The sequence below is a fragment of the Rhinolophus sinicus genome, chromosome 15 (genome assembly GCF_057876585.1).
Source record: "Rhinolophus sinicus isolate RSI-liver-muscle chromosome 15, RSI-T2T, whole genome shotgun sequence".
Classification (NCBI taxonomy): domain Eukaryota; kingdom Metazoa; phylum Chordata; class Mammalia; order Chiroptera; family Rhinolophidae; genus Rhinolophus; species Rhinolophus sinicus.
The window spans coordinates 16,602,103-16,628,980 of record NC_142515.1 but is presented as its reverse complement, the minus strand read 5'-3'; the positions used below and the strand labels follow the sequence as shown (position 1 = coordinate 16,628,980).

General features: G+C 45.3%; 1 protein-coding gene across 2 annotated transcripts; it reads left to right on the top strand.

Annotated features, from left to right (window-relative positions):
* On the top strand, positions 1-26,878 carry DUSP5 (dual specificity phosphatase 5). Of its 2 annotated transcripts, none has more exons than XM_088791862.1 (6): positions 1-618; positions 4,879-5,027; positions 7,885-8,104; positions 10,828-12,028; positions 17,065-17,158; positions 25,734-26,878. In XM_088791862.1, exons 1-4 carry the CDS (start codon positions 240-242, stop codon positions 11,232-11,234), a joined length of 1,155 nt encoding a protein of 384 aa, XP_088647988.1. In that variant the 5' UTR covers positions 1-239; the 3' UTR covers positions 11,235-12,028; positions 17,065-17,158; positions 25,734-26,878. The 2 variants fall into 2 exon arrangements, with proteins under 2 accessions (XP_088647988.1, XP_019580670.2); XM_019725111.3 differs by having other exon boundaries at positions 10,828-13,709.

Here is a 26,878-nt window from a genome sequence, read left to right as displayed (position 1 = left end):
CACACTCCACATAAGACGCGGCGCTGCCGGCGGAATCCCCGGTTTCTGGGGCTGCGTGTGGCCGGGCTGGGCGCAGAACGTGCGGGGCAGGAAAGAAGAGTTGAGCGGCCGCTCCGGCGCGGGGCTCGGTCGGCCGGCCTCAGCCCCGCGGGCCGCCCTCTCGTGCCTAGCCGGCGAGCACCCTGGCCGTGGGCACCTGCAGGGCGCGCAGCGCCGGGCCGCTGGGCGGCGGCGGCGACATGAAGGTCACGTCGCTCGACGGGCGCCAGCTGCGCAAGATGCTCCGCAAAGAGGCGGCGGCGCGCTGCGTGGTGCTGGACTGCCGGCCTTACCTGGCCTTCGCCGCCTCCAACGTGCGCGGCTCGCTCAACGTCAACCTCAACTCCGTGGTGCTGCGGCGGGCTCGCGGAGGCGCGGTGTCCGCGCGCTACGTGCTGCCCGACGAGGCGGCGCGAGCACGACTGCTGCAGGAGGGCGGCGGCGGCGTGGTGGCGGTGGTGGTGCTGGACCAGGGCAGCCGCCACTGGCAGAAGCTGCGCGAGGAGAGTGCCGCGCGCGTCGTGCTCACCTCGCTGCTCGCCTGCTTGCCCGCGGGTCCGCGGGTCTACTTCCTCAAAGGTGAGCGCGTTGGGGTCTCGGGTTCCCTGTCACCCTTCCCCCTCCGGGACGGCCCCAGACTCTGGGGTCCCCTCCTGGCGCGGGGCGTTCTCCCCAGCCCTGGAACTCGGGAAGTCTTCACTTGCCGGAGTCTGCACACTGGGTCTTGATGCGCGCACGGGAGGGCACTGCCAGTGTCAGCGCTCAGAGCTTCGCCCTCCCCACCCGCGTTCCTCGAAAGCGCTTGACAGCCTGTCGGCCTGGCTGGGTGGGGTTGGTTACGCAGCTGGGGGCGCTGCTTGGTAGCATTTTGGGGGCTGTCGGCTCGTGCTGGGCGCGGGCCCCGGTCTTGCTGGGGCCTGGGCTCTGAGCCTTTCCTGATAGACATATCTGGCGGATTCAGCAGGTCGAGACCCCCCAGGAGCGTGGCGCCTTGGTGTCCCCTTTCCTCCCGCCTGGACAATTAACATACTTTAGTCTGTGTCTTCACCGACCCCTGTTGCCTTTTTGACCCTGGCGAGCCCCTCCCCTTCCTTTCCATTTTATTTTATTGCTTTTCTCCGGCCTCCCCTTTCCTCCTCCCAGGCCTTTCTCTAGCTTAATTTGGAGCTGACAGCCTTTCCACCCTTTTCACCTCCTCTCCCTCGCCCAGAGATGATTCTGGGGCCTGAGTCTAGCCAGGGCTGCTGGCAAGCCAGGACCTAGGAGAGGTGCCTACAGGGTGGTGGTGGAGAGGTCTGTCGCCTTTGGTTTGAGACCCCCAGAAATTGTGCCCATTATACCTGGGGGGGAGATGACAGACTTCCGGTGGTGGGTGGTGATTGACTCTATAAACTCCAGAGCATTGATTTCTGGGTGACTTCCTATGACTGCTCCCTCCCACCTTGTATTTGAGTCCTTTGTAACCTCAAATGTATGGAGACCTAGCCCTGCAATGCAGAGTTGAGGGCTCAGGCCAGGTCACGCCCCAAAGCCCTGCTAACCCTAGTGCCAATACCTTAAGATGTAACAGTGCTGAGATTCAGAACTCAGCTTCAGTGAGCTGAGAGTGAGGGCCCTGTTTTAAAACCGTGCTGCTTGGGGAATTTCACACACCTCCAGGCCAGGAGATTCTTGAGGCACCTGGGCAGCTCCCACCTCTATTAGCACCTCTTGCAGACTGTCCCCTGTTGATCCTGTTAGGGAGATGACAAAAGCAGGTGATGATCCTCTTCCTTCTCCAGGCTGCCTCAATCCCCAGGAGATGGAGGGACACCCTTCAAGCTCTGCAGAGGTTTCACACATGGCCCCTGATTTCTTTTTCTTCCTGATGTGCTTTTTATCTTTTGTTCTTAGTAGTGAGTATAGGAAAAGCTTCCACCTTCCCAGTAGAATGAAAGATATGTTCCAGGTCCTATCTCTGCTATCCACCCCTTTCCAGGGGACCATGCTAACAGTTCAGATGTTATTACCACAGGAAGTAGGCAGCTCTATAGACTCACTTCCCAGGAAAATTAATGTTTAAAATTTTTCTTAATGCAAGTCACATACATAGGTAAAGTTAAACAGCACAAAGGCTGTGCAATGAAAAGTGGGTCTTCTGCACACACTCAGAACCCACTTTCACTCAGATACAACCACCAATTTCTTGTTTATCTTTAAAGTTAATTTTTCATGATTAAAAAATAGAATGGTATATATTTCCTATTCCTGCCACTTTCACCCAACTAGCTCTTGGGAGATTTATCCATATCAGAGAATATATACATTTCCATGTCACTTTTTTTTACCAGTCCCTGGTGATAGCCAGTAGGTTGCTTCCAGCCTCACTATTTGAAACAATGTGATAGAGATAGATATTTTTGTCCAAATGCTTTTGCGTGTGCACTATCAGTAAATTATGAGACTTGTCAGGTCGAAAGTTATGTGTACTTGACACTTATCCGTATAACACTACTAAACTTTAAGTTGTTGCCAAACAAAATGTTTATTTCCATACCTAACTCATGTCCAGATATGAGTTCAGGTTTAATCTAGTGACATCTTAGCTCTGCAGGGGCAATGCCTTTTGCACTTCCCTTAATCCCCCCCTCCCAAAAAAAAAAAAAAAACCCTACTAAAATGAGTTGATTACTGAATGGCCTTGTAAGTGCATATTTATATATAGTGTCCATGCACTTTGCTCTGCTCCCCTAGTGATGCACGCAGAATCATTCTGAAGAGGGTTGAGACAGCCAAAAGAATTGCCAAGGCTCTCAAGTGAGGCACCAGAGAGGAATGTTCTGTCTTTCCACGCCTCTGATGGGAGTGGGTGAAAGACAGAGACCATCTAATCTGGAGGACTCCTCCTGACCCCAGCTTGAAGAGGCAGGGCCCTGTTTATCTGTCCCTCAACTACAGAGACTCATTGTCTGCCTGCCTTATTTTGTCAACAGGCAGGCCGGACCCAGCCCATACCCACACCTCCTTTCTGTCCTTCTGGCAGCCAACTCTTAAGTGCTCTATTTAAAGCCAAGAGACGGGGTGGCCTGAAGGCTTCTCTTTCCCAAGCCTCATCCTGAAGTTTGAAAGGACATGGGCCACTCTTATTCCAGATTCCCATCCCATATCACTCAGTTTGTTTTCTGGAATCCAAAATGTTGAGGCCCAGGTACAGGAAGTGATTTACTAACTTCCTCTTCCGCGAAAGCTATGTGTCAGTATAACTCTGGCTTTCTCTCTGCCCCCTAGGAGAGAAGGGGGCCAGGGGCTATGGTTAGGGGGAGGGGAAGCCAAGCCACAAATAGCCACCTCCGTTCCCCTCTGGCATGGCTTCCTGTCATCATGACCAGGAACGTGGTCATTGTGGAGGACCAAAAGCTCACCTGGGGAGCCCCAGTGGGCTATTCGTTGAAGTGACTAGAGGGGAGATTTGGGTGTACTAAATGGGGGCGGGGGGGCAGTTCCAGCAAGCGGAGAGGAAGCAGTAATGGCAAGATGACTCATTCTAGGAATTGGCTGTTGCTTCTGGGAGGGAGCTGGAGACTGCCATGTAATCCATTAACCGCTTGTCTACTGCAGGAGTTTTAGAAAGCTACCATGTACTCTACTGTGGAGCTGTCACACCACCCAAAGACAGAAGAAAAGGGGAGGGGGGGGATTTTGGAAAATACATGGCCTCAGAATGCATATTTTTAACTGATGATTTGACCCCAACTGAATTCTCTGGGCCAGAAAAAGACAGAAGCGTGTTTTCTGAAGGCTCTAGGAAGTGCCTATTGTCCCTTCGTATTAGAAGCAAAGGGTTTCCCCAAGCAAGGCTGGCCTGTTCACCCAGCAGCCCTTGGCATTCTGAGTCTTAAGAAGCCAGGTTTTCACTTGGTTCTTCCCCACTTAGTATACTGGGCCCGGGAAGGCTTATTTATATGTATACTTACATTTCTGTGACTTGGTCAGAGATTAGTTTTCACCATAAGCAATCCATTTGGAGAAGTTTAAGTGTAATATTAAGGCATTTTACAGAATCAGATATACCGATTTGAGGACACGTAGAAGGCAGAGAGTTCAGGAGGGAAGGGTAATAAGGAGATAGAAAGGGAGGGTAGGTATTAATCAAGGGGAGAGAGACAGTTTTTACTTATGGGGGTTGAGATTTACGGTTAGAAGACCCCCGTACCTCCAGCTTGGTTTAGAAAGTAATAACCTGGATTGATTACTCTAAATTGGACCTATGGAGGATTGTCACCAGTGTTCTTAGCACCTTGGGAGTGAGAAATGGCAGGGCTGTTTTATTACCCGAGTTTGAACCTCGTATGAGCCCCCATTCCCTTCTGAATGAGGGGGGCTCCATATATAATCCAGTTTAGAGCTGATGGGCTAGGGATGAAACAGACCAGTTTAGGAGTCTCTTCTTGCAAATTAATGAAATTCCGTATAATCACACGTGCATTTTAGATAAACAAGAGAGAGAAAAAAGCTTGTTTTCTTGAGGGATTTGGTTAATGTTTGCCAGATGTCAGATATATTTCCTTTCACAGTTTAAGCTGCTTCTGATAGACACAAAAAGTTAATCATTGCCTCCCTGAACTATAACTTTTTTAGAAGAGAGGGTGTGTTTGTGCACGTGTGTGTAGAGCCCACTTTTTTCTTTTTTTTGAGCCCATTTATATTCTAAGACTATTAGTTGGTTTGGCTCCGTTTTTTATATGATCAGAACCTACATTACCTCAATATTTTTGACTATTCCACACTCCGGGTATTGATTAATTCTGAACATTTTCTGATAGCCCGAGAAATCAATGCTTATTGTTTTTTTTCTTGTAGGGGGTTATGAGATGTTCTACTCAGAATATCCTGAGTGTTGTGTGGACGTAAAACCCATTTCACAAGAGAAGATTGAAACCGACAGAGCCCTCATCAGCCCGTGTGGGAAGTCAGTGCTCAGTGTCAGCCACAGGCCAGCTTATGACCAGGTACGTGGTGTGGAAGTGCTATCCCGGCCCCTGGTCCTGTTCTTTCCTCGGCTCCCTGACTCTTCCTCTCCCTGCTCAGCATCCAGGGTTGGTTCTTTTGTGGATCAGGGCGTTGGCAGAGCCCTCTAGCTTCAGAGAGCCTGTGTTGGCTTGCCGACTTGAGTTTCCATCCAAGAGTAAATGGGCTTCCTTCCAGCAAACAAACTGTAGAGCAAGCGAGACACAGGATGCGTGACAGCTTCTAGAGAAAAGGGGAAGTGAACGATGTATTATTAGTAGTACAGAGAAGCTTCGAAATGTTGGCTTAGGTTTCTCTGAAGATGTTTCAGAGCTGACTTTCAGGCTTCCTGTGTGGATCTTTGTAATTGTCCATGCTCTGCAGTTTCTGCAGACCAACCCAGTTAGTACCTGGCAAGGTGTGTCTTGTTGGTATTTTAAACTGAAATGGGGTGGGGGTGGAGGGAGCTAGAAGGAAGGTTGTTGAGAAACTACAGTTTGGATGGCTAAGCAGGCTCATGTAAGGGTGCCTAATGCTTATAAATCCATAAATGCTGGAACCAAAGGAGATCAATAGACACTAGGGGATTGCATGTTTCTACAAAAGTGTGAGGTTTTTTTTTCCCTTCACAATATTGTATTTTGTGACAACTCATTAAAGGAAGCGTAAAGTAGAAGGGAACAGGATGAGGAGAAGATGGGCAAGGAGCCAAATCTGGCAGAAACCAGAGGTCAACACCCACCTTCCCATTTTACAGAAAGGAAAAAAAACTTTTATGGCTGGTGAGATAATGGATATGCCAAGAATCGTGAAGCTGGATTCAGGACAGCACTAGACCCAGAACCCCCTTAACTCCGCTCTGGTTCTTTTCAGAACCTTGTTCTGTTTTCCACATGCTTTCTTTTGGAAAAGGGCCATTCTGTTCTAGGCCCCTGACTTTGTGGCAGGATTTTTCCCCCACAAAATAAGAACATATCCAAAATCAGAAAAGGAAGACCTCTAGATTCTGCCTAAATGCCAGCTTCCTGCCATGAGCAGAGTTCTGCCCTGGGGATAAACTTCCAAGTAAAGCCAGGTGACCCTTCCTTGAATGGGATCGTTGGTCAGGAAGTCTATTTGCTTGGGGACTTGCCAAGGTTTTTATTTTGTTTTCCTTTATTAAAAATACTGACACTATAAGATGAGCCCTCAGCTTACAAGCCATGGGCATCCGACTTAGCTGGATTTCTATTTTTGTTTGTTTGTTTGGGTTGTATTTTCCCCCTTGTTTCTCAGAAAATGAAAGAGAAACAAAAATTGGCAGGATGTTGTGAAAGCGTTGCAGACCTTTCACCAAGCGAGGACTGGGGAGGCCCTGATGTGTCTCCAGGGTTCATCTGGGGAACCCCCAAATGCTACTTCTTAGAAGCCAGGCGAGGTCGTGTTAACCTTTGGGGTTTCTAAAGGCCCTTGGTTTCTTCCTCTTGAGTTTAAACAGAAGATTCAGAAAACGAAAGAAGCATGGTTTCAGGGGCGTATTGGGCTAAGCTCCAGAAGAAATTGGATAGGATCCCAGGTCTGGTGTGTCAGCGTTTTCCAGGCACTTAAGGGAGGATGAGCTCTCTGTAGGTATATCTAACTAAAGTGTTAAGCCCAGGGGCCAGCCATAGTAAGTCCTAATAAAAAATACTGGTTGTTACTATTATTACCTTTGGCAAAATCCTCTATAACTTTCTTCCAAGTGGCCAAACTGGCCTTTGCCTAAGCACGTCACTTCTCAGGGAAGAAAAAGCAAACCCCCCATGTGGGGAACGTGGGAATTGCCTGCTGCTGGTCCTCGTCCCATGCCCCTTTTCCTATTACGGATCTGGCAGAGTTTCCATTCCATTCTTATTCCAGGACAGGAAATGGAAACACAGGAAGTAGACGGATGATACGGAAAAGACTCCCAAATACACCGCCACTATCCCTCCAGCCCCGTGTTTCCCTCTGAATCTCGAGGGCTCCCATTGTTTTATTATTGGCTTTTCTTGCCACTCTGGAAGTGCTAAAACTGAGTAAGACCAGCCAGCTGTTCTTTTTAGCTTTGCCTCGGGGTAGGTGGTCTCCAGTCCCAACAGGGATCCTCCTTAAGTAGAAACCTGGTGTGTGGGTGGTTTCCCAAAAGGGGGAGGATGTAAGCATCTCTCACCAAAACCTTCAGCCCCACATGAAGAAGATCAGGGGTGGGGGAAGCCCCTCTGTTCAGGGCCTAACACCTTTTCTTTATCTGAGGATTCTGGGTAGATAGTAGGTATTTTCACCTCGAAGACACATACTGTTTGTGGGGGGGGTGTCAGAGGGCACATTTTAACGTCTCAAATTCGATGTATCTTGTGATCAACAGTGTCCTGGGTTTGATGAAATACACTATATAAAACATCAAGACTGTAAGGCGGGGAGCTCACCTTGTTGAACGCTTCTCCATTTTATCTGGAAAGACACCGAGGGTGCCCTCAGGTTGAAGGGCTTGCCCTGGTATCAGGTCAGCTAGAAATTCAACACAGGCGTCTTGTTTCTTCCCATCACACCACACTGTCCCCACCCTTGTCAGCACAGGAAGGCTGCTGGTATTTCCTATCTCCTCAATATGTGTAAGAAAATGAAAATCTTTGCTGTGTGGGCTTTGCCATCACTGGCAAATAATGTAGGCTTGAGAGTCTGCAAGGACAGAGGCTTCACCCACACTCTTGGTTGAATGGCCTTGGCTTGGAACTCTACCTGGAAACCAGAAAGGGACCCTCCCACCTTAAAGCAAATAGGTCAGGGTGGTTTTGTTTCCTCTCCCAAGTGGGCAGGCTAATCCAATATTTCCTGGTTGTCCTTTGCCCCTGCTTCCAGGGTGGCCCAGTTGAAATCCTTCCGTTCCTCTACCTTGGAAGTGCCTACCACGCATCCCAATGCGAGTTCCTCGCCAACCTGCACGTCACGGCTCTGCTGAACGTCTCTCGGCGGACCTCGGAGGCCTGCACAAGCCACCTACACTACAAATGGATCCCCGTGGAAGACAGCCACACAGCTGACATAAGCTCCCACTTTCAAGAAGCAATAGACTTCATTGGTAGGTTCAGCCATTACCCCACACTTGTTCTGAGCACTGCGTAGGGACATGTCATTTTGGATTTTGAGGTACTGATGGTGGCTGCCTACGTGAAGAAGACAAGTATCTTGTATATGCAACCACCAAGAGTTAGAGCCAAGAAGGGATGCAGCCACTGAGAAGACGGGAAGATTTGAGCTGCTATTAACTGGAGCTTTAATTTGCAAGATAAATGAATATAATTTTATGGCAATCCTCACTGCCGCTCGCTCTCGTTGTGGTTTCTAGCTGGGCAGGAAGCAGAGTGTACGTGTGTAATCATGTTCCATGCCAGGGAAGCAGGGCCTAGGGAAAGAATCACCCTAAATTGTGCTTCTACGTCGGTTGGGATATTTTTAAAAGCAAACAGAAGGTTTGAGGGAGCACTGCTTGGGCACGAAGCCCCAAGGGCCCTAGCAGCTTTCCACAGTTTTTGGCAAACCACTTTGGGGGCAATTTGTTTTGCATTTTCAGCTGATTTTGGATTAAAGATAGCAGTAGACTCGAGTTCTATACTTTGCACAGAAAAGTTGGCATCTTTTGCATCCTTTCTCTATTCCATGAAGCAGTTGTGTAGGCCTGGAAACCTCTGGTCCCTCTGTCTGGAAAGAGCTCTGGGTCTTGGGTTTCCAGCTCCTTGGTGTAACTTGATCTCCCATTTGACACCTTTTCTTTCCCCTCTCCCTCTCCCTGGAGGCTGGGCTGACTATTTTGTGTCTCAAATTTGCAAGCACCACTCCCCAACCTTGTGGTCTTGCCTGCTTTCCAGAGTCTGCTCCCATTAACATGCATAGTTGTTGAAGACGAGATGTTATTTTCCTAGATCTTGTTGTGAGGGATGTTGGAGGGGAAAGGCAGGTGTCTGGCACAGCAGGAATTACTTAGTGCAGGTAGCAATTAAAGGGCCCCTTTCAGCCATGTGGTGGCCCTCTGCTGATTACCCACGATTTCTGCTCCACTGGAAACCCAATGAGAAACTCACCAGAGGCAAAAGGCTGAGCCTGTCCTTCTGTCCTTGTCCCCTGAGCCTCTTGGCTGAGATGGTTCCTTTGGAGTATCTGAGAGGCAGCCAAAATGATGGGTTCAGGGTGGGAAAGCCTTGACTTGTTCTCCCTGTCCCTGGGAATGCCTTGCCCTTCTCAGTCTGTTATTTAATTACCTAGATAGCTACTCAGTGAGGTCACGAAACCTGCCCCTATCCATTTCTCAGAAACCTCCCTCCCCATCCTGTGTGTGTCTTGTGTCTGTTTATGTACACAACCACACTTAACCCACAGCGTTTTGAAAGCACAGGATGCTTTTCCCCAGACTCCTTGCCCTGCTGATGGAAGGAGGGGCTGAGGTTGAACTGTGCACTGACCCATCCGCGGGGAAGGCCACCAGAGGGCCATGTGGAGAGCAAGCCCCGAGGGGTCGAGTGGGATCCAGAAGCAATGCACTCGCGGCACTTCGCTTTTTCTGAATGTGGCATTGGGCCCGTTAAAAGACTGCAAGGAGGCTACCAGAGGAACAAGGGAAAATCGGAGTCATGACCCTGGAATCCTAGGGACTTGGGGTCCCCTTTGAACTAATTTACAGGGACATTTTTTTTCCTCCATTTTGAGTCAGACTGATTGGGGGCACCTCTCATGGGCTACAGAGGGGTGTCCTTAGGTGGGGAAACTCCCCAACTCCTCAGAAACTTGATCTTTTAGATCTTACCGTTTTATTTGCAAAGTCCTTGAACTTGAGAGGGAGGTGGGTAAAGAGGCTGACTTTTTATTTGCCCTTCACAATCTTAAATGTTTTTGCATACCGTGGCTTTACATAGTGCCACCTACTTCTAACTTCCTGTGATGTAATTGTTTCCTTAGTAGCAAGAAAGGGAATTGGAAAGACTTATTTTTTGTGGTTCTTATTTAATGTGTACATATGTTTAACCTTTTACCCCTTCTAGTTTTTAACAGTTGTAGCTCTTTTGGGAGGAGGAATGGAGCGGAAAAGGAGGGCATCCCCCTTTTGCCATATTGAGCTAAAGAATGCTAACTGATGCTGGTAGCTTTATAGCAGTGACTCCCATTGTTGTGCAAGATGGACTTTGCGAAAGCCATTTATATCCTCCCTCCTAGTAAGCGTCACTTAGCCAGGGCTATAATTAGTGGCTGTGCACTATATATTGTATGTTTGGTAGTGGGAACCCTGGGAGCTAAGCCAAGCGTCCCGCCCTGGCACAGCCAAACAGGGTGCCTAGGGAGGCCGCAAGGCCTCTACCAAGGTGGGGACTACGTCATCATAAGATTCAGACCCCAAGAGGCAGGAATTGCTTCTCTAAGTCAGTAGAGTCTGAGAAAAATGTGCATACCCAATGAAAATTTACATGCAATTTCAAGGCTTTTCCAGTGTCTCTTGAAACCTATCCATGTTAAGCTGGCATCCCCAGGAAGCGATTAGTCCAGATCTAGAATCTCCAGTGGCAGAATCTGTGCAAGTATCCTGGAGAACTAGGAAGCAGCTCTAAGGGTTAGAAAGGGAAAGACATTGGTGGACCCCGAAAGCTCTATCCTCACCAGTGGGGATTAAAGGCTGGCAGAAGTCTGGTGTAGGATCACAGCTATGGAGCAGGCATGATGGTTTGATAACTAGCTCACTTTTGTGTTTAATTCTTATGTTTGGTATTGCCTTTGGGTTCCAATCCCGGCTTATTTGCAATCTTTTCTTCCTTCCAGACTGTGTCAGGGAAAAGGGAGGCAAGGTCCTGGTCCACTGTGAGGCTGGGATCTCCCGTTCGCCCACCATCTGCATGGCTTACCTCATGAAGACCAGGCAGTTCCGCCTGAAGGACGCCTTCGATTACATCAAGCAGAAGAGGAGTGTGGTCTCGCCCAACTTTGGCTTCATGGGCCAGCTCCTGCAGTATGAATCTGAGATCCTGCCTTCCACGCCGACCCCGCAGGCTCCCTCCTGCCAAGGGGAGGCCGCCAGCTCCTCATTCATAGCCCATTTGCAGACACTGAGCCCTGATGTGCAGGCTTCCTACTGCACATTCCCTACCTCCGTGCTGGCACCAGTGCCCACCCACTCGACAGTCTCAGAGCTCACCAGGAGCTCTATGGCCACAGCCACATCCTGCTAAAATGGGGATGGGGGACGCAGCCCGGCCCCAAGAACAACTGTGATTTTGTTTTTTAAAAATAACGCGTGGACATTTCATGCCTGTGCAATACTGAAGACCGCATTCTGTCCCGCTGCCCCCGTGGGATAGCCAGTGGTCACCAGGCTTGCAAACGAACTTCAGGTTCTCGGGACCGAAGGAAGGCCAAGCCATGATGAGAGCACAGTGTGTGCTGACTACTGTATTCCAGACCTCCTGCCCTCTCAGGACCGCTCAGTCCTGGCACCTCAAAGTTCACCTTTTCATTTCAAGCGTAACGCAATAAATACCGGCAGCAACGTGGGAGAAAGCAGTTGCTAGACCAGGAAAAAAGGCAGTCACGAAGCCAATTCATTCTGAAGGAAGCACAATTTCCACCTTACTTTTTTAACTGTGGCAGTCTCCATATTCGTCTCTGTTGCTTCAGGGAATAAGCTGATCATCGAGTCAGTAAAGTCACCGTGTAGGGTTTGTAGGGACCCAATAGATATGCTGATTTGAACCCTCGTGTTTTTGAGACTCCCTCTTGGATCCAGTGCACACAGTTGGTTGAAGTAGCAAGACGTTGAGACTTCTGGGTTGCCTTTTCACTGTGGGTTCTTCCCTGACTTTGGACTTTGGCATGACTCTCATTCATACTTGAACCTTTCTTGTCGCACCTCTCCTCAGAGCAGCTTGTTTCATTTTGAAAAGAGTTCTTCAGACCGTAGACCACAAATCACCCCTCTGAGGTGGTGGCAGTGGGTGCCAGAAGAAAAAGGGTACCTACTGTCTGGGTCAGTGGCATTGACGTGGTCGTTTCCTCAGCTTGCTGTCCTTATGTGTGCGTGTCTTGTCTCATGTGACACTTGTTTTCTTCCCTGCCCCTGGGGATTGTCTTCAAGCTGTTGACTTCGGGGATTTGCAGAGTTCACTGTGGTACTACTACTTCTCGTCTATAGGTTGTTTCTCCAGGGGAAAAGGCAATAATTTCCTAAAATCCATTCGAATGTGAAGAAAAGCAGTATGTTGCTAGTTGTCGTCATTGTTTTTTATAGTGTAAAATAAAAATAGTAAAAAGAAAAAAAGCACTTCTTGATGTTGGTGAGTTGGGGTAAGGGAGGAAGGAATGAATGCACTTAGGTGGGGGCCCAGCCTGTTTCACTGGGTTTTATTTCCAAAGGAACTGAGGTGATGGTGATGGACGTGCACCTGCTCACGAGCCGATCTTAACAACACAGAATATTGCTTTCCAGTTGAGAAGCTTCCCTAAGCTCACTTACAAGAGAAGTCCTCGGGTGCAGGCCACATGGAGACGTGGTGGGCGCGTCTGCCCCCTCTGGGCTCTTCACTCCAGTTAGCCCAGGCAAGGAATTCATCTGGAACCTCAGATTCTCCATCTATGAAATGAGTGAACTGAGCTAGATGATCCTGAAAGTCCCTAAAGCTCAAGGCTCTGGATTCCAGCAAACCTGAGTGCAAGGGTTGTGGTCAGTCTCCTCCCTCCATTGCTTGGCACATGGCAGACACTCAGAAAAGGTTGGAAAAACGCCAAGGGACAGAGGTGTGACCTATGAAGGCTCACGCTAAGGGCCTGCTTCTGGTGTTTTTCCCCTTGGAACTAATTCTTCCAGATAATTCCCTCCGGAGTCCTCAGATAAATCCCTCAATGAGTGGATTTAAATCTAAGGCTGTATCAACTTGCCTTCTGAGTTCATTGCCTCTGTGGAGGAAGGACGAGGCAGTATTAGAGTCTTCACAGCTAGCTATATTGCCAACCTAACTCTTGGGGCCTGTTTCCTAATCAGAGGGGACCAGGACGTGGCTGGGGTTTATGCCATCCCAGTCAGCTGGTGCCTGACGTGGGGATTCCAACCATACCTCTAGATTGTGGAGGGCCCAAAGAGTCCTCCAGCTTCCCCAGCTGACACCATGTCCGCAAATAGCAAGGGGGCAGCCAAGCCCGGGGTAGCCCAGCTTTGAATGTCTCACCTCAAAAGCTCTGCATGAAACCTTGCTCTCCACATTCCTTTCCACAGTTTCCTTGGAAAGTCCTCAGATAAGAATGCCACCCAGACCGGGGAAGCTGCATTTCCTTCAGCCCATGCCCTTCATCTGCATAACTCAAGCCGGGCTTCTATGGAAGGAAAGGAGTGAAGAGCACTGGACCGGGAAGGGGAGGTCCAGGCTGCTCGCCCTCACCCCGCCCTTCAGTTCTTTGGAGCTAATCTTTTGCCTCTCGAACCAAACTTCTCCAGAGCTTCCCTCCTCGGTTTCACATCTCTGAGCCTGTGCTCAGCCTTGAAACATGTCCTGGAAGCCTGCCCATTGTTCGGGCCTGCCCAGGTGCTGAGTGGCAAGAGGGGCCTCAAGCAGGGAGAACCAGAGTGGGAAGCTGGGTGCAGGCTGGGGTGATGTGCTAAGCTGCAACCCACTTGCTGACATTTGCTTTATTGCATTGAAGTCTTTCTCTGAAGGGTGAGTAAGTCCTCTAAATCAGGCCTGTGAGGATTGCTCATAAGCCAGTGAGTCACTGGAGGCTAAGCCAAGTGAAGCCCCACAGCTGGGGATGGCTCTGTAACTCTCACTCCTTTAATAGTCTCCTCATTAATTACAGCTCCATTGTGGCCAAGACCAACTTTACACTGGCTTCCAGTGCTGGGTGGGGAATTGAAGTTGGTGTTTTCCAGTTTCTTCGTCCCCAGGTTTTGAAGAAACACCTCTTGTTGGTCTCCAGCAACGTTTCAGGAAGAGATGTGTCTGGGAGAGTAGAAATGTTAGTTCCCCCCATTCTGTTTCCCAGCTGGATCTGTGGGTGAGCCTCAGGCCCACCCTAGCTCCTGAGCTGGGCCTGATGGACAAGCAATGTATGAGCAGCCTCACACAAATGCGCTGACAGGAGCCCTGTGTTCCCATGGTTCTTTCTGTGATGACCTGGGGAAAATGCCCCCCAGGTCTCAATACCCCAAAAGGTTGTATCTCTGGTGGTTTATCTTCTGAACACCATGAAGCTCATGATTGCCCATTTCCCTCCTTGCTCAGGCTACTAGGCAGCTCAGAAGCAAATTTTTAGCCTACTTCTGGCAATTTTATAGGATGTTATATGTTAAGATTATACTTATATCTCACTCTTCAACTAAATAACTCTTACTGGTCCGTCACATCTCAATTCATACTTTACCTCTCCAGGGAAGCCCTCCCAGACTCCCAGACTAGGTCAGTAGGTCAGATGTCCCTGTTCCATCTCTCATAGTTCCCTATCTATATCTTTTCTTCATATTTCACCAAAGCTTAAAAAATATTCATTTATCTGATTATTCTATTAATGTCTGTCTTCTCCAGACTAGAAACACCAGGAAATCAGAGATTACCTTGCAAATAAAGAGGGACCCAACACAGGGCCTGATATAGTAGGTGTTCAATAGGTATTGGTCATATGAAGGAGGGAATGAATGACAAACTGGGAATAAAAAGTTGTCAGAACCAGAAGCTGTTCTTCCTCTCTTAAAGTCCATGCTATCCTCTGTACCCGAGCGCCTTTACCCTATGCCATTTGCCAATTCTTCCCCAGTCCTAGAGGAAACTGGTTTCCTAGATTTAATTAGTGCTACCCTATTGGTCAGAGTTCATGTCACCACATCATCTCATTGGTCACCAGTCAGCCAGCCTATGGGTGGGCGGCCCTTGCATCAGGTGTCTACCCAAGACCAATAGGTTTCCTCTACGTTCAAGGACCTGCCTAGCTCAGACTCCCTAGCTGGGGCTGTAGATGGAGCAGTTTCAGCTACAAGACGTGGGGATCCTGCCACACACTTGGTTAACTTGCCATGTAAAGTGTTCGATTAACACCAGCAGACTCTTTGATCAGAAGGCCCAGAAGACTGCCATATAGCCTGACCACAATAAAACCTAACCCTTCCCCTCTTGTGAGTACCCTAAGGTGATAGATTATGGTTCCTCAATTTAAAATCCTGGTAGTACTTATTTGTAGTGGCAGGTCAGATCCCTTCTCACGCATACACCCACTCCCATCCACTTATAAAGTTTACAGAAACCTACAAGCCACTAGGTGGGAGCTTAAAAATAAACCTTTGAAGCATCTGTACACGTTTCGTTCTAGGCTTCTCCAGCAGCCAGGAGAAAATGTGCTGCTTGAGAGGAACAAACCTACCAGATAGTGAAGCCTCCAGTATATCTCTATGGTAGGAAGATGAAAAAAAAATTATTTCCAGCCTTCAAGGAAAAGAACAGTAGACTTAGAATTGGGCAGCATAACTACCAGACCTCAGGGAACCTAATTGCTTAGGACCTTTAAAAAGATTTTCAAAAAAGCACTTACTATGGGCAAGCTATATGTGCTAGGTGCTTTGCATATGTTCTCTCATTGAAGAGCCACAAAATCCTGTAGGATGGATATTGTTAGCCTTGTTTACAGGTGAAAAAAACTGAGAGGTTACACAGCCAGCTCAAAGTTCCACAGCTAGAGCCTGTAAATGTCAAAGCCAGGATACCCAAGGCCGTACTCTTTCCCCTACACTACACTGCTTTCCAGAGAGGAAATTCAAATGCTTCTTAGTTATGTATCTCCATGTCTATATCCCCTAAATGTGGTTATGAAATCTATTTGCTTTTTGGAGCAGCATTTCAAGTGACCTGGTTGTAATAGTTCATTAACTTTATAAAGCCTTTTCTTCCAACATTAAGTTTAGATTTGAGAGCTGAATTTCAAGTGTGATGTCGACAAACTATGTGTTTACAGATAATGGGCAATGAAGGGATTAGAGACTATGTTGTATGAAGAAGATTTGGGAAAGCCAGTAATGTCTGGCCTGGAAGGGAGAGCCAATGAAGTGTGTAACTTGAGTTGTATAGTCTAGGAACTCAGGGGCTGGAGTTTCAAAACACTGAGTTTGAATTCTGGCTCTGCTACTTGCTAGCTGTGTGGACATGGACAAATTAATTCATCTCTTTACACCTCAGTTATTATCTATAAAAGGGGAACACTAATTGAATTTACCTCGTGGGTACAATTTTGAAGACTAAATGTGATGAGAAATAATTGCCTAGTATGAGGTCAAAGACATAAGTCCTCAATGAATAGCGGTGATGATTATTAATGATAATAATTTAGGCAGTGAACTACCCACTGGCATGAGGGTTGGGCAAGCAGAAGTGGGGTTGCCATTGGAAAGGCTGCTGTGGAGAGGATTCAAGCCTCAGGGCCTTTGCACACATCCCTCCCTCTGCTTCATCCCTCCCTCCTTCACCTGCTCATTTATGAGCCTCCTTGTTATCTCACTCATGATTTTTCTTCAGGGAAGTCTCAGATTTCAGGATTCTATCGTAAATGTTCTCCTGGCACGTGTACCTTCTCTTCAGAACTCTCTCACAATGGGAATTAAATAATGATGCTCATAATTTTTAAAGATCCGCTTTATTGCGGCATAATTTGCATAGTATAAAATTCACCCATTTTAATTTTACAGTTAAATGAGTTTTGACAAATGTATATATTCAGTCATGTAACCACCACCATAATCAAGCTATGGACTATTTTATTCACCCTCCTCCAATTTCCTTGTGTCCCTTTGCATTCACTCCTTTTTCCCAGCCACTGGCAATCACTGATCTGTTTTTCTTCATTATAATAGTGCCTTTTCTAGAATTTCATATAAATGGTATCATACAGTATGTGGGTTTTTGAGTCTGGATGATTTCACTTAGCATAATACATTTGAGATTCATCCATATTGTCACGAGTACTAATAATTCATTCCTTTTTATTGTTGTAATAATATTGCATGATATGAATATGCCAACATTTGTTTTTCAGTTTACCCTTTGATGGATATTTGGATTGTTCCCAGCTTTGGGCTCTTGTGGATAAAGCTGCTATGGACATTCATGGACATATTTCTGGTCATATGGTAAGTATATATCTAATTTTATGAAACACTGCCGAACTGTTTTTCAAAATGGTTATACCCATTTGCATTCCTACCGTTAATGAATGAGAGTTCCAGTTGCTTCATATCCTAGCTCCTACTTGGTGTTGTCCATTTTTTTGTTGTTGTTTTTTTTTTTGTTTTTGAATTTAGCCACTAGTAGTATATAGTGATGCCTCACTGAATTTTTAAGTTTGTATTTCCATAATTATTAATGATGTTGAGAATCATTTCATGTACTTATTGGCCATTCATATATCTTCTTTGGTAAAGTATCTGTTGAAAATTTTCTTTAAATAAGCTGTTTGTTTTATTACTGAGTTTTAAGAGTTACTTATATATTCCGTTGTGTATACTTTTACCAATACCACACTATCTTGATTACTGTAGCTTTGTAGTAAGTTTTAAAATCGGGAAGTGTGAGTCCTTCAACTCTTTATTCTTCTTTTTCAAGATTGTTTTGGCTATTCTGGGTCCCTTGAATTTTCATATGAATTTTAGTATCCGCTTGCTAATTTCTGCCAAGAAGGCAGCTGGGATTTTGGTAGGGCTTGTGAAGATCAATTTGGGGAGTACCGCCATCTTAACAATGTTATGTTTTCTGAGGCATGAACATAGGAAGTCTTTTCATTTCTTTAGATATTCTTTATTTCAATAATGTTTTGTAGTTTTCACTGTACGAGTCTTGCATTTCTGTTGTTAAATGTATTCCTAAGTATGTTTTTTATGCCATGTAAATGGAGGTATTTTCTTTCTTTTTTGAATTTATAAATCAGTTTATTTACAGATTTTTATCTTTTCTTAAAGCACATTTCAGTTCTATTTTCTTAATTTCATTGTATGGATTGATTTTTGAGTGTTTATCAATTATCAAACCTTGCATTTCTGGGATAAGCTCTACTCACCATGAATTATAATCTTTCTTATATATTGCTGGGTTTGACTTGCTAGTATTTTGTTAAAGATTTTTGCATCTGTGTTTATGAGAGATATGGTCCGTAGTCTTTTATTGTCATGTATTTGTCTGGTTTTCATATCAGGGTAATGCTGTTTTCATGAAATAATTGGGGAAGAGTTTCTTCCTCTTCTGTAAGAGATTGTATAGAATTGCTTTTATTTTTCCCTTAAATATTTAGTAGAACTTACCAGTGAAGTCATGGGGGCCTGTGGTTTTCTTTTTGTGAAGCTTTTTGCTATAAATTCCATTTCTTTCGTAGATATAGAGCTATTCCAGTTACTTATTTCTTTTTGAGTGAGCTTTGATAGTTTGTGTCTTTCAAATAATTTGTTCATTTCATCAAAGTTGCTGAATTGTTTAGCATAAAGTTGTTAATAATGCTCCATTATTGCCATTTGCAGGTCTTAGGATCTGTAGTAGTGTTCTCTGTCTCATTCCTGATATTAGTAATTTTTGTTTTGGTTTTATCAATTTTGTTTATATTTTCAAAGAACTAGCTTTTAGTTTCATTGATTTTTCTGTTCTATTTGTCCATTTTCTATTTCCTTGATTTCCACTCTTATCTTTGTTTTTCTTTCCTCCTGTTTACTTTGGGTTCAATTTGCTCTTTTTGTTTAGTTTCTTAAGGTGAAAATCTGTCATTGATTTTATACTTTCTTCTTTTCTAACATAAGCATTTAAAGCTGTGAATTTTCCTCTAAGCATCCTACAGATTTTGATATGTTGTGTTTTCATTTTCATTTACTTCAAAATATGTTCTAATTTCCCTTATAATTTCTTTTTTGATCTATTTGATTAATTTCCCAAATTTGGGGAATTTTCTATATTTCGTTTTTTGATTGATTTCTAGTTTAATTCTGTGGTGGTCAGAGAACATATTTTGTGTGATTTCAATTCCTTAAATTTACTAAGACTGATTTTATGGCCCAAAATATGGTCTGCCTTGGTGAATGTTTCATGTGCACTTGGAAAACAAATGTGTATTCTGCTGTTTGGGGGTGGAATGTTATGAAATGTCAATTAGGTCAAGTCGATTGATAATGTTGTTCAAGTTTTTTATATTCTTACTGATTTTCTGTCTACTCTGCTATCAGTTACTGAGAAAAAAGTGTTGAAGTCTTCAACTAAAATTGATATTTGCCTATCCTTCCAGTCACATCTGTTTTTACTTCATGTATTCTGAAGTTCTGGTAGTTGCAACAATATTTAGGATTAGTGTGTCCTCTTGATGAATTGACCCTTTATCATTATGAAATGTCCCTCTTTGTCTCTAGTACTATTCCTTGTTCTGTTGTCTATATTGCCTGATATTAATACCGCTATTCTAGCTTTTTTTTTCATTAGTGTTTGCATGGTATATCTTTTTATTATTACTTTTAACCTATCTGTGAATGTATGTTTAGAGTTGTTTTCTTATACACGGCATATTGTAGGGTCTTGCTTTTCTTATCCAATCTGTCTTTTAAATTACCATTTGTGTGATCATTAATATTGTTGATTTGAAATCTACTATTTTACTATTTGTGTTTTATTTGTCCCCTCTGTTCTTTGTACCTTTCCCCCTTTTTTTTTCCTGACTTCGTTTGGTTAAATTGAGTATTTTTTATAATTTCGTATTTTTTTTCCTCTGTTGACTTATTGGTTATACTTACTTTGTTGCTGTTAATGGTTGTGTTAAGGTTAAACACACATCTTTAACTTATCACTGCCTTCAAATGGTACTACTATACAGCTTTATGTGTAGTAAAAGAATGCGTAACAATATCTTTACATGTCCCCCATCCTAGTCTTTGTACTCTTGTAATGAATTTAGTTCTATATAATTTATAAACCTCAAAATATAAATAATTTGCTATTACTTTTGCTTTAAGTAGTTGATTATCTTTCAAATAGATTGAAAATTGTCTAGATCCTTGATTTGTGCAATAATTGGCTAGTGCATGGAGTATGCAGATGGCCTCACTACTGCATCTTAGGGGCCACTTCCAGTAAGAACACTAGATAATCCCTGAGTCCCCAGCTGCCTACAGCTTCACTCCAGGCCACATGTCCTCCTTTAGATAACGGTGTCTCTTAGTTACTGCCCTCCTCGTGGACAGGGCTCACAGAACTCCATAGTTGGGCTTCTTGCTAAGTCTCCTTTTCCTACAGATGCCTGCAGCCAAGAACAGCTGTGGTGTGCCCTTAAGCTCTTCTTAAAGTTTACGAGGACGTTGACCTTCGTGCCAGACTGTTAATAATCATGATGGCTCACGCTAAGTGATCTCTTTCTATAAGCCGAACACCTTGTTAAGCCCTTTATGTGCATTATCTCTTAATTCCCACTGCAATCTGATGAGGTAGATACTGCTACGTTTTTACAGATGAAGGAAAGAAGGTTTACATAAATTGCCCAAAGTCATACAGCAAGGTCTATAAGGGAACCAAGATTTGGTTCTCAGTGGTCTGACATCAGAGCCAAGCACTCTCAACTGCTGTGCTCTGTGTCTGCCCAGGGACCTGCCCAGGGCATTTTGCTGCCCTCTTAACAAACACATCTCCATTGATGTTATATACCTAGGGAACCAATGGGTTTGGGGCATCACCTCTCCCTGTTCCATTCTGCATGTCAGTGCCCCTGGTGGAAGAGCACATACATGTTGATCTGTGTGGTTTAGTGACAAGAACACTGGACTGGGAGTTGAGATGCTCTGTTCTCATTCCAGTTCTGTGGCTTACCAGTCATGGTTCTTTAGGCACATTAGTTAATGTCTCTGGGGTTGTGGTCTTTCAATACCCAAGGGAAGGGGATCGAATTAGATCATCTCAAAGGCTCTTTCAAGTACCAACATCCTATGAGTCTATGAATTAGTGGCCTTGCTGATAGTGCTAATAATTACCTAACCTGGCAGGACAGCTAAAATTTATTTACTTTAATAATATTTATCAAAACCACAGAGCTTAGCCACTCATTTTATGCTCATATATCTTCTCTGGCTTCCTGTTTATTCCAAAGGTTATCTTCTCAAACCACCCTTTGGGCTTACAAAATCTGCTTTGTGTTCACTACATATTATTAAGTGGACAAAAAGCAGCTTACAAAACTGTATGTATTTCATTTTATTTTTTAAAATGTGTGTGTATACTTTATATAAAATATACACTAAACTATGTATGTACGTATAATAGATTTATATTACATAAATATAATACAAAGTATATATAAATATATACTTATATTTATGTTAATGTTTACAGTTATGTAGTCCAGAAGGATGTACATCAAAATGTTAGAATGACTTTTTCTGGATGGTGAAAACACTGGTGATTCTCATTTTATTTTTTCTTTATACATTTTTGTCCTTTGCAATTTTTGTCCAATAAAATTGCTTATATTTTTAATACTTATCACTTACAAACACAATCGATCACAAACCAATAAATAATGTCTCCTTTGGAATTCGTATCTCTCTGCCCCTTTAACTTTGTCTCTGGTGTCTTCTCCCAGGTCGGCTACTTGTCTTTCTCTCATAAATAACAAGACAGTGGGGAGAGGGGTACGTGATCCATGGGACAGAGCTATCTAACCGCTTAGGAGTCGGCCCTCTCCAGCCACAGCTTTTGGCTACCCTCACATCCCCCACCCCCATTCCCTCAGTCTCCTATTCTTTTTTTCTCTTTTTGTGTCAATATGGACCAACATTTTCCCCAACAGGTCTTCCCACTTCCAGTTTCTCCACAATCTGTCTTGAGCACTTCCAGCATTCACTCACTCATTCATTTATTCATCCGTCATAAATTGTGCGTAAATCAGAACAATATTGGAATAAGTGTGTTGTTTAGAGTTGAGGACTGAGGTTCGAGGCCTGAACCTGACCTAGGTATATCAGGATCATGGGAAAACTGTAAAGACAGGACCAGTGGGAACTGTCATTGCCAAGGCCCTGTGCTGAGCCCCAGGGGGGAATGGTGAGGAGGAACCTCTGCCTTCAAGGAGCTTGGAGTTGTTTGCAGGGGTGGGGACGAGGCTGAAATGCAAAGGGGAGGGGGTGGGCAGGGAGGGAGCCACAGACATGGGAATGAATGATTGGATTCTGCAGAGAAAGAAGGACAAGTCAAAATCACCAAGGTGTTTGGGGCCAGGATGGCTGAGAAAATAGTCATTTATCAAACCATCTGTTCATTTATTCCACAAATACACATCAAGTGTCTGCCACCAGCCCAATACTGTCATAGGTGCTAGAGACGAAACAGCAAACAAAACAGATACCATCCCTCACCTACCCCATATTGCTTACATTCTATGGGACAACAGAGAAAAAGGAAGTAAACAAGTCCATAAAGATCATTTCCAAAGGTGGTAAGTGCTATGAAGAAAATAACACTGGGTAGTGTGTCAGAAAGCAGCCGTGGAGGTAACATTTGTGCTTCCATGTCATCAGCTGAAATAGAAGTCAGGGGCTGAACGAGGGGGAGGATGGTGAATTTCATGGTAAGGGCTGCTGACTCAGACAGAGATGCTAAGATTCACCTCCTGGTGAAAATACTTCAACTTCCTCTCAAACTTAGTATTGCATCATTTTCGGGCTCAGAAACATTTGATGGGTTTCTATGCCCTCTGGACAAAATCCCAATTCTGTAGCTTGCCATTCAAGGGCCTTCACAATCTCTCCCAACCTGCCCATCTACCTGCCCCCATCTTCACATGAACCTTCCGTTCTGGCCTCAGAGGGCTCTTCACTGCCTCTACTTAGGCTGTGTCCCTTTGCACCTCCATAATTGGGTCCTAAGAAAGTCTTCTGAGTTCTCTAGTCCACAAGTGTGCCACTCTTCTCAGAGCTCAGGCCTTTTCTCTGTCTGCCTGCCCTCTTTGATTGTTTAAATGACTTACAAGCAAGGATCCGACTCTCCAATAAGAATGCAGTCTCCTTGAGGGAGGGGCTGGCCCCATCACGATCCTCTCCGCATTGGATTTGCTCTGTACATCTGCCCAGAAACACATTCAGCAGCTTTACAGATCAATTATCTTCTTGTATAAAATGAAGAAGGAAAGAATAGAATGAGAAGAATCGAGAAAACCAAAGAGTTTCCCACCCAAATTCATGGAGCCAGGAGATGACAGGATTCAGCGATGAGCAAGTGTTCAGAAACAATCAACAAAGGATTGAGTCAGTTCTTTAGGGGAATTAGAAGTTAGAGTAAACGCCATCTACCTTGAGCATCTAGGGATGAATCTGCTTGGCAATTTGTGGCCTGAGCCAAAGAGTTCTGGAATTCCTCCCATCCCTCAATCCACAAGAAAGGCAGAGTCCTGGGCTCTGGCCTAGAGTAATCCATAGCCCCTCTCTCCAAGGCTTCCTTCCTCTGTTTCCTAGACTTTGTTATAGTTCCTCCTTTTAACTTGAGGGGAAATGGAGCACTCCAGTTTACCCATCTGAAATGCAGGACGATGGGGATCAGGGTCCCCTGCCCTTCCCTCGTCCCATCAGTAGCATTTGATACTGATGCTCAACTTCAGTGCTTTGAGGCCAGGATGTCAGGGCCGTGGGAGGTTAGGGGAGGGACATGTGATCCTCAAGAGGGATGTTTGGGATGAAAGTCAATACGGTAAACACATATTCATCATGACACTCCTACCATGTCTTTCATCTGGGGAATCTGAAAGCCGTGGACAAATGATAATTAATTTTCATAGCAGCTTCCAAGGAGGATGGGGTGCTTGCCTGCCAAAGGCCAGAGGGGCATTTTCCCAGTAGCTCTCCCCCAATTCTTCCTGCTCACTCCCAGCTGCTGCTTGTCCCCAAGGTGACAATGCCAGGTGGATAGGACGCGTCGGTCTTAGACTCCTTCCCAGGACTTCTCTGCCTAGAAGGCTCCAGGGCTTAGAAGGCTCCCAACCAGCCTCCTTTCCCCACCCCTACCCTCTTTCCCAGAGGATGACTAAGAGTGAACCAGGGCAGGAGTGGGAGCATTTCCGGCCTCCACAGGCAGGCGAGGGCCAAACAACTAGTTAGTTGACTCAGCAGGAACCACATGGCTCCCAAAATACAACTGCCTCTGCCCAGTTCCACCTCATGCTCCCTTGGCCCTTTGGACCCAGTCACCTGCTCCTCCTCTCTCCTCCCCCTCCCCCAGGGAGCCACTTGAAGTGACGTTTGCCTTAATTCTGGTTATCAAAGAACTCGAAGCTCTTGTAGAACACTTGGAAAATATAGAAAAATATAAAGCAGAGAATTATTTTGTTAAGCGCATAATTCCACCACTCCCCAAATAACCACTGTTGAAATCTGGTTATATTTCCTTTCCATTTTTTCTGTTTTTTGTGTGTTTTATTTAAAAATTAATATATAATCATAGCAAAAATTATATATATTATAATATTTTATACACACACACACACACACACACACACACACAATAGGACAGGTTATAAAGTGAAAAGTCACAGTCCATCCCAACTTTCTATTCCCACGCAAGAGAAAAACACTGTTAGAGTTTCTTATGTATCTTTCCAGAAATTGCCTACCGTACATACAAGCATGTATATGCATACTCGTTTTACATGGCTGAGGTCATATTGCATGAATAATTTAGCCTTTTCTTTGCTTCTCTTGAATACATGAGCATTTTCGATTCTGTTAAAAATTACTGGTTAAAGAAAGCAAAAACAAATAACAAGAAAAACTAGAAGAAAAAAATGGAAAAAAAATTACTGGTTAAACAACATTTTTATTGACTGCCTAACGTTTTTATCTGATTGGTATGCTGCAGTTTATTTAATATTTTCTCTGTTGTTGGGCATTTACTCAAGTGAGGGGTAGAGGAGAAGGAAGTGAGTCAGAATGAAGTGTGGGGAGGAGGAAGCAAGCTAGGACTGACTGGGGGCCTACTGTGTGCCAACCACTTTTGCTATCTTCCCCGTCACTCTGTGTGAGAGTTAACTCCATCCTGAAGACGAAACAACTGTGGTTCAGAGCAGTTAAGGAAGAATTTGTCTGTAGGTAAGAGAGCCAGGGTTTGAAGCGAGGTTTGTCAGTTCCAAAGCCCAGGGTAGTTCTATTTTGCCAAGATGCCTTAGAAAAGTCCCAGGGTTTAAGAATTCCCACTGCTTGGCATGGTGATGAGGCGACCCCTTCATTCATTCATTCTCTCATTTGTTCCAATAATATTGATGTTCCAGGCATGAGGTCTTCAGGGGGAAAAGACCCAGTTCTTGTCCTCTAGAAGTTCAGTTGCAAGGGATGGATGTGTAAATAAGCTATAAGCTGGTGTGGGAGAGGGAATACAAGGTGCCATGGGAGTCAAACCAGTGGTTCTTCTCCCAGCCTCTAAAGATCAAAGAAGGCTTCCAGCGGGAGGAGACTCTATGCTGAGTCAATCCTCTGGCATCAGTCAGGAAGTGCCAGTGAGGCCTAAACCACCTCTGCTTCCTGTCCTCCCCGGATCCCACTGCTCCGCAGTCCCTGAAAGCCGGGGTTGGCTCCTCCCTGACCTGGCTCTTTCCTTGAGCTTCCTGCCTTTCATAAAATGGATTGCCAGGCTCCCACGGTGGTGGGGTGGGGTGATGAACCCATAATTTCTGAGAATATTTTCAAGACGATGTTTCCGATTGTTTTCTAGGAGGTCAGGAAATGTTTATCATACTCTGGGGAAGAGGAGACGGCACAACAAGACTGGTTAAATGCTTGGGCTCTGGATGAACAGAGCTGGATTGGAGTCTCGCTTCCCACTTGCTCTTGGACTGCTGGAAAATCACTGATGTCAGTCAAAGCTCTTGGTAACAAGCCACAGAAATGGACCCTGACTGTCTTAAACCAAGAAGGGAATCAAATGCAATAGAATTGACAGGGTTTCTAGACGGGACAATCTTAGGAAAGCAGCAGATATTAAGGCAGCCCTCAAGGCCCAAAGCAGCAGGAGGCACAAAACCATTCTTTGTCAGGGAAGCATCTAATCAGGTTACTGATGCCACTACAGCCAGATAGATCCCAGCAAATGGAGTTCTAATCCTCCAGCACCCGGGGAGACAAGGACCAGGCCTCAAGCAGGAGCATCCAACTGGCTGGGCCTTTATCATGTACCCATACCCAGTGCCAAGAAGCTGGAATGGGAAAGATTTGCCCATGGACCTCATTGGTAGAAGGTAGGGTGCTCCCTTTCTCCACGCTGACACACAAGGACAAGTCCTGCACACTATCCAGGGGGCTCCGGATCCTGGACAGCCAAGCACTCAATGTCCAGGTCATTCTCCAACATCTCAGAGTCTTTGTAATATGGAGGTGTCAATACTGGCTACCTCACAGTATTGCTACGAGTATTTTTTTATAAAAGCAAGTTAGGGGTGGCCGAATGGCTCAGTTGGTTAGAGCGCAAGTTCTAAACAACAGGGTTGCCGGTTCGATTCCCACATGGGCCAATGAGCTGCACCCTCCACAACTAGATTGAAGACAACGAGCTGCTGCTGAGCTGCTGGAGGGGCGGCTGGATGGCTCAGTTGGTTAGACTGCGAGCTCTCAACAGCAAGATTACCGGGAAGTGGGCTGTGCCCCCTGCAACTAAAGATTGAAAACGGCAACTGCTCTTGGAGCTGAGCTGCATCCTCCACAACTAGATTGAAGGACAATGACTTGGAGCTGATGGGCCCTGGAGAAACACACTGTTCCCCAATATTCCTCCAATTAAAAAAAAAAAAAAAAGCAAGTTAAATGCTTACTTACCACAATGCCAGACACCCAGTAAGTGCTCAATAGATGTTAGTTTACCAT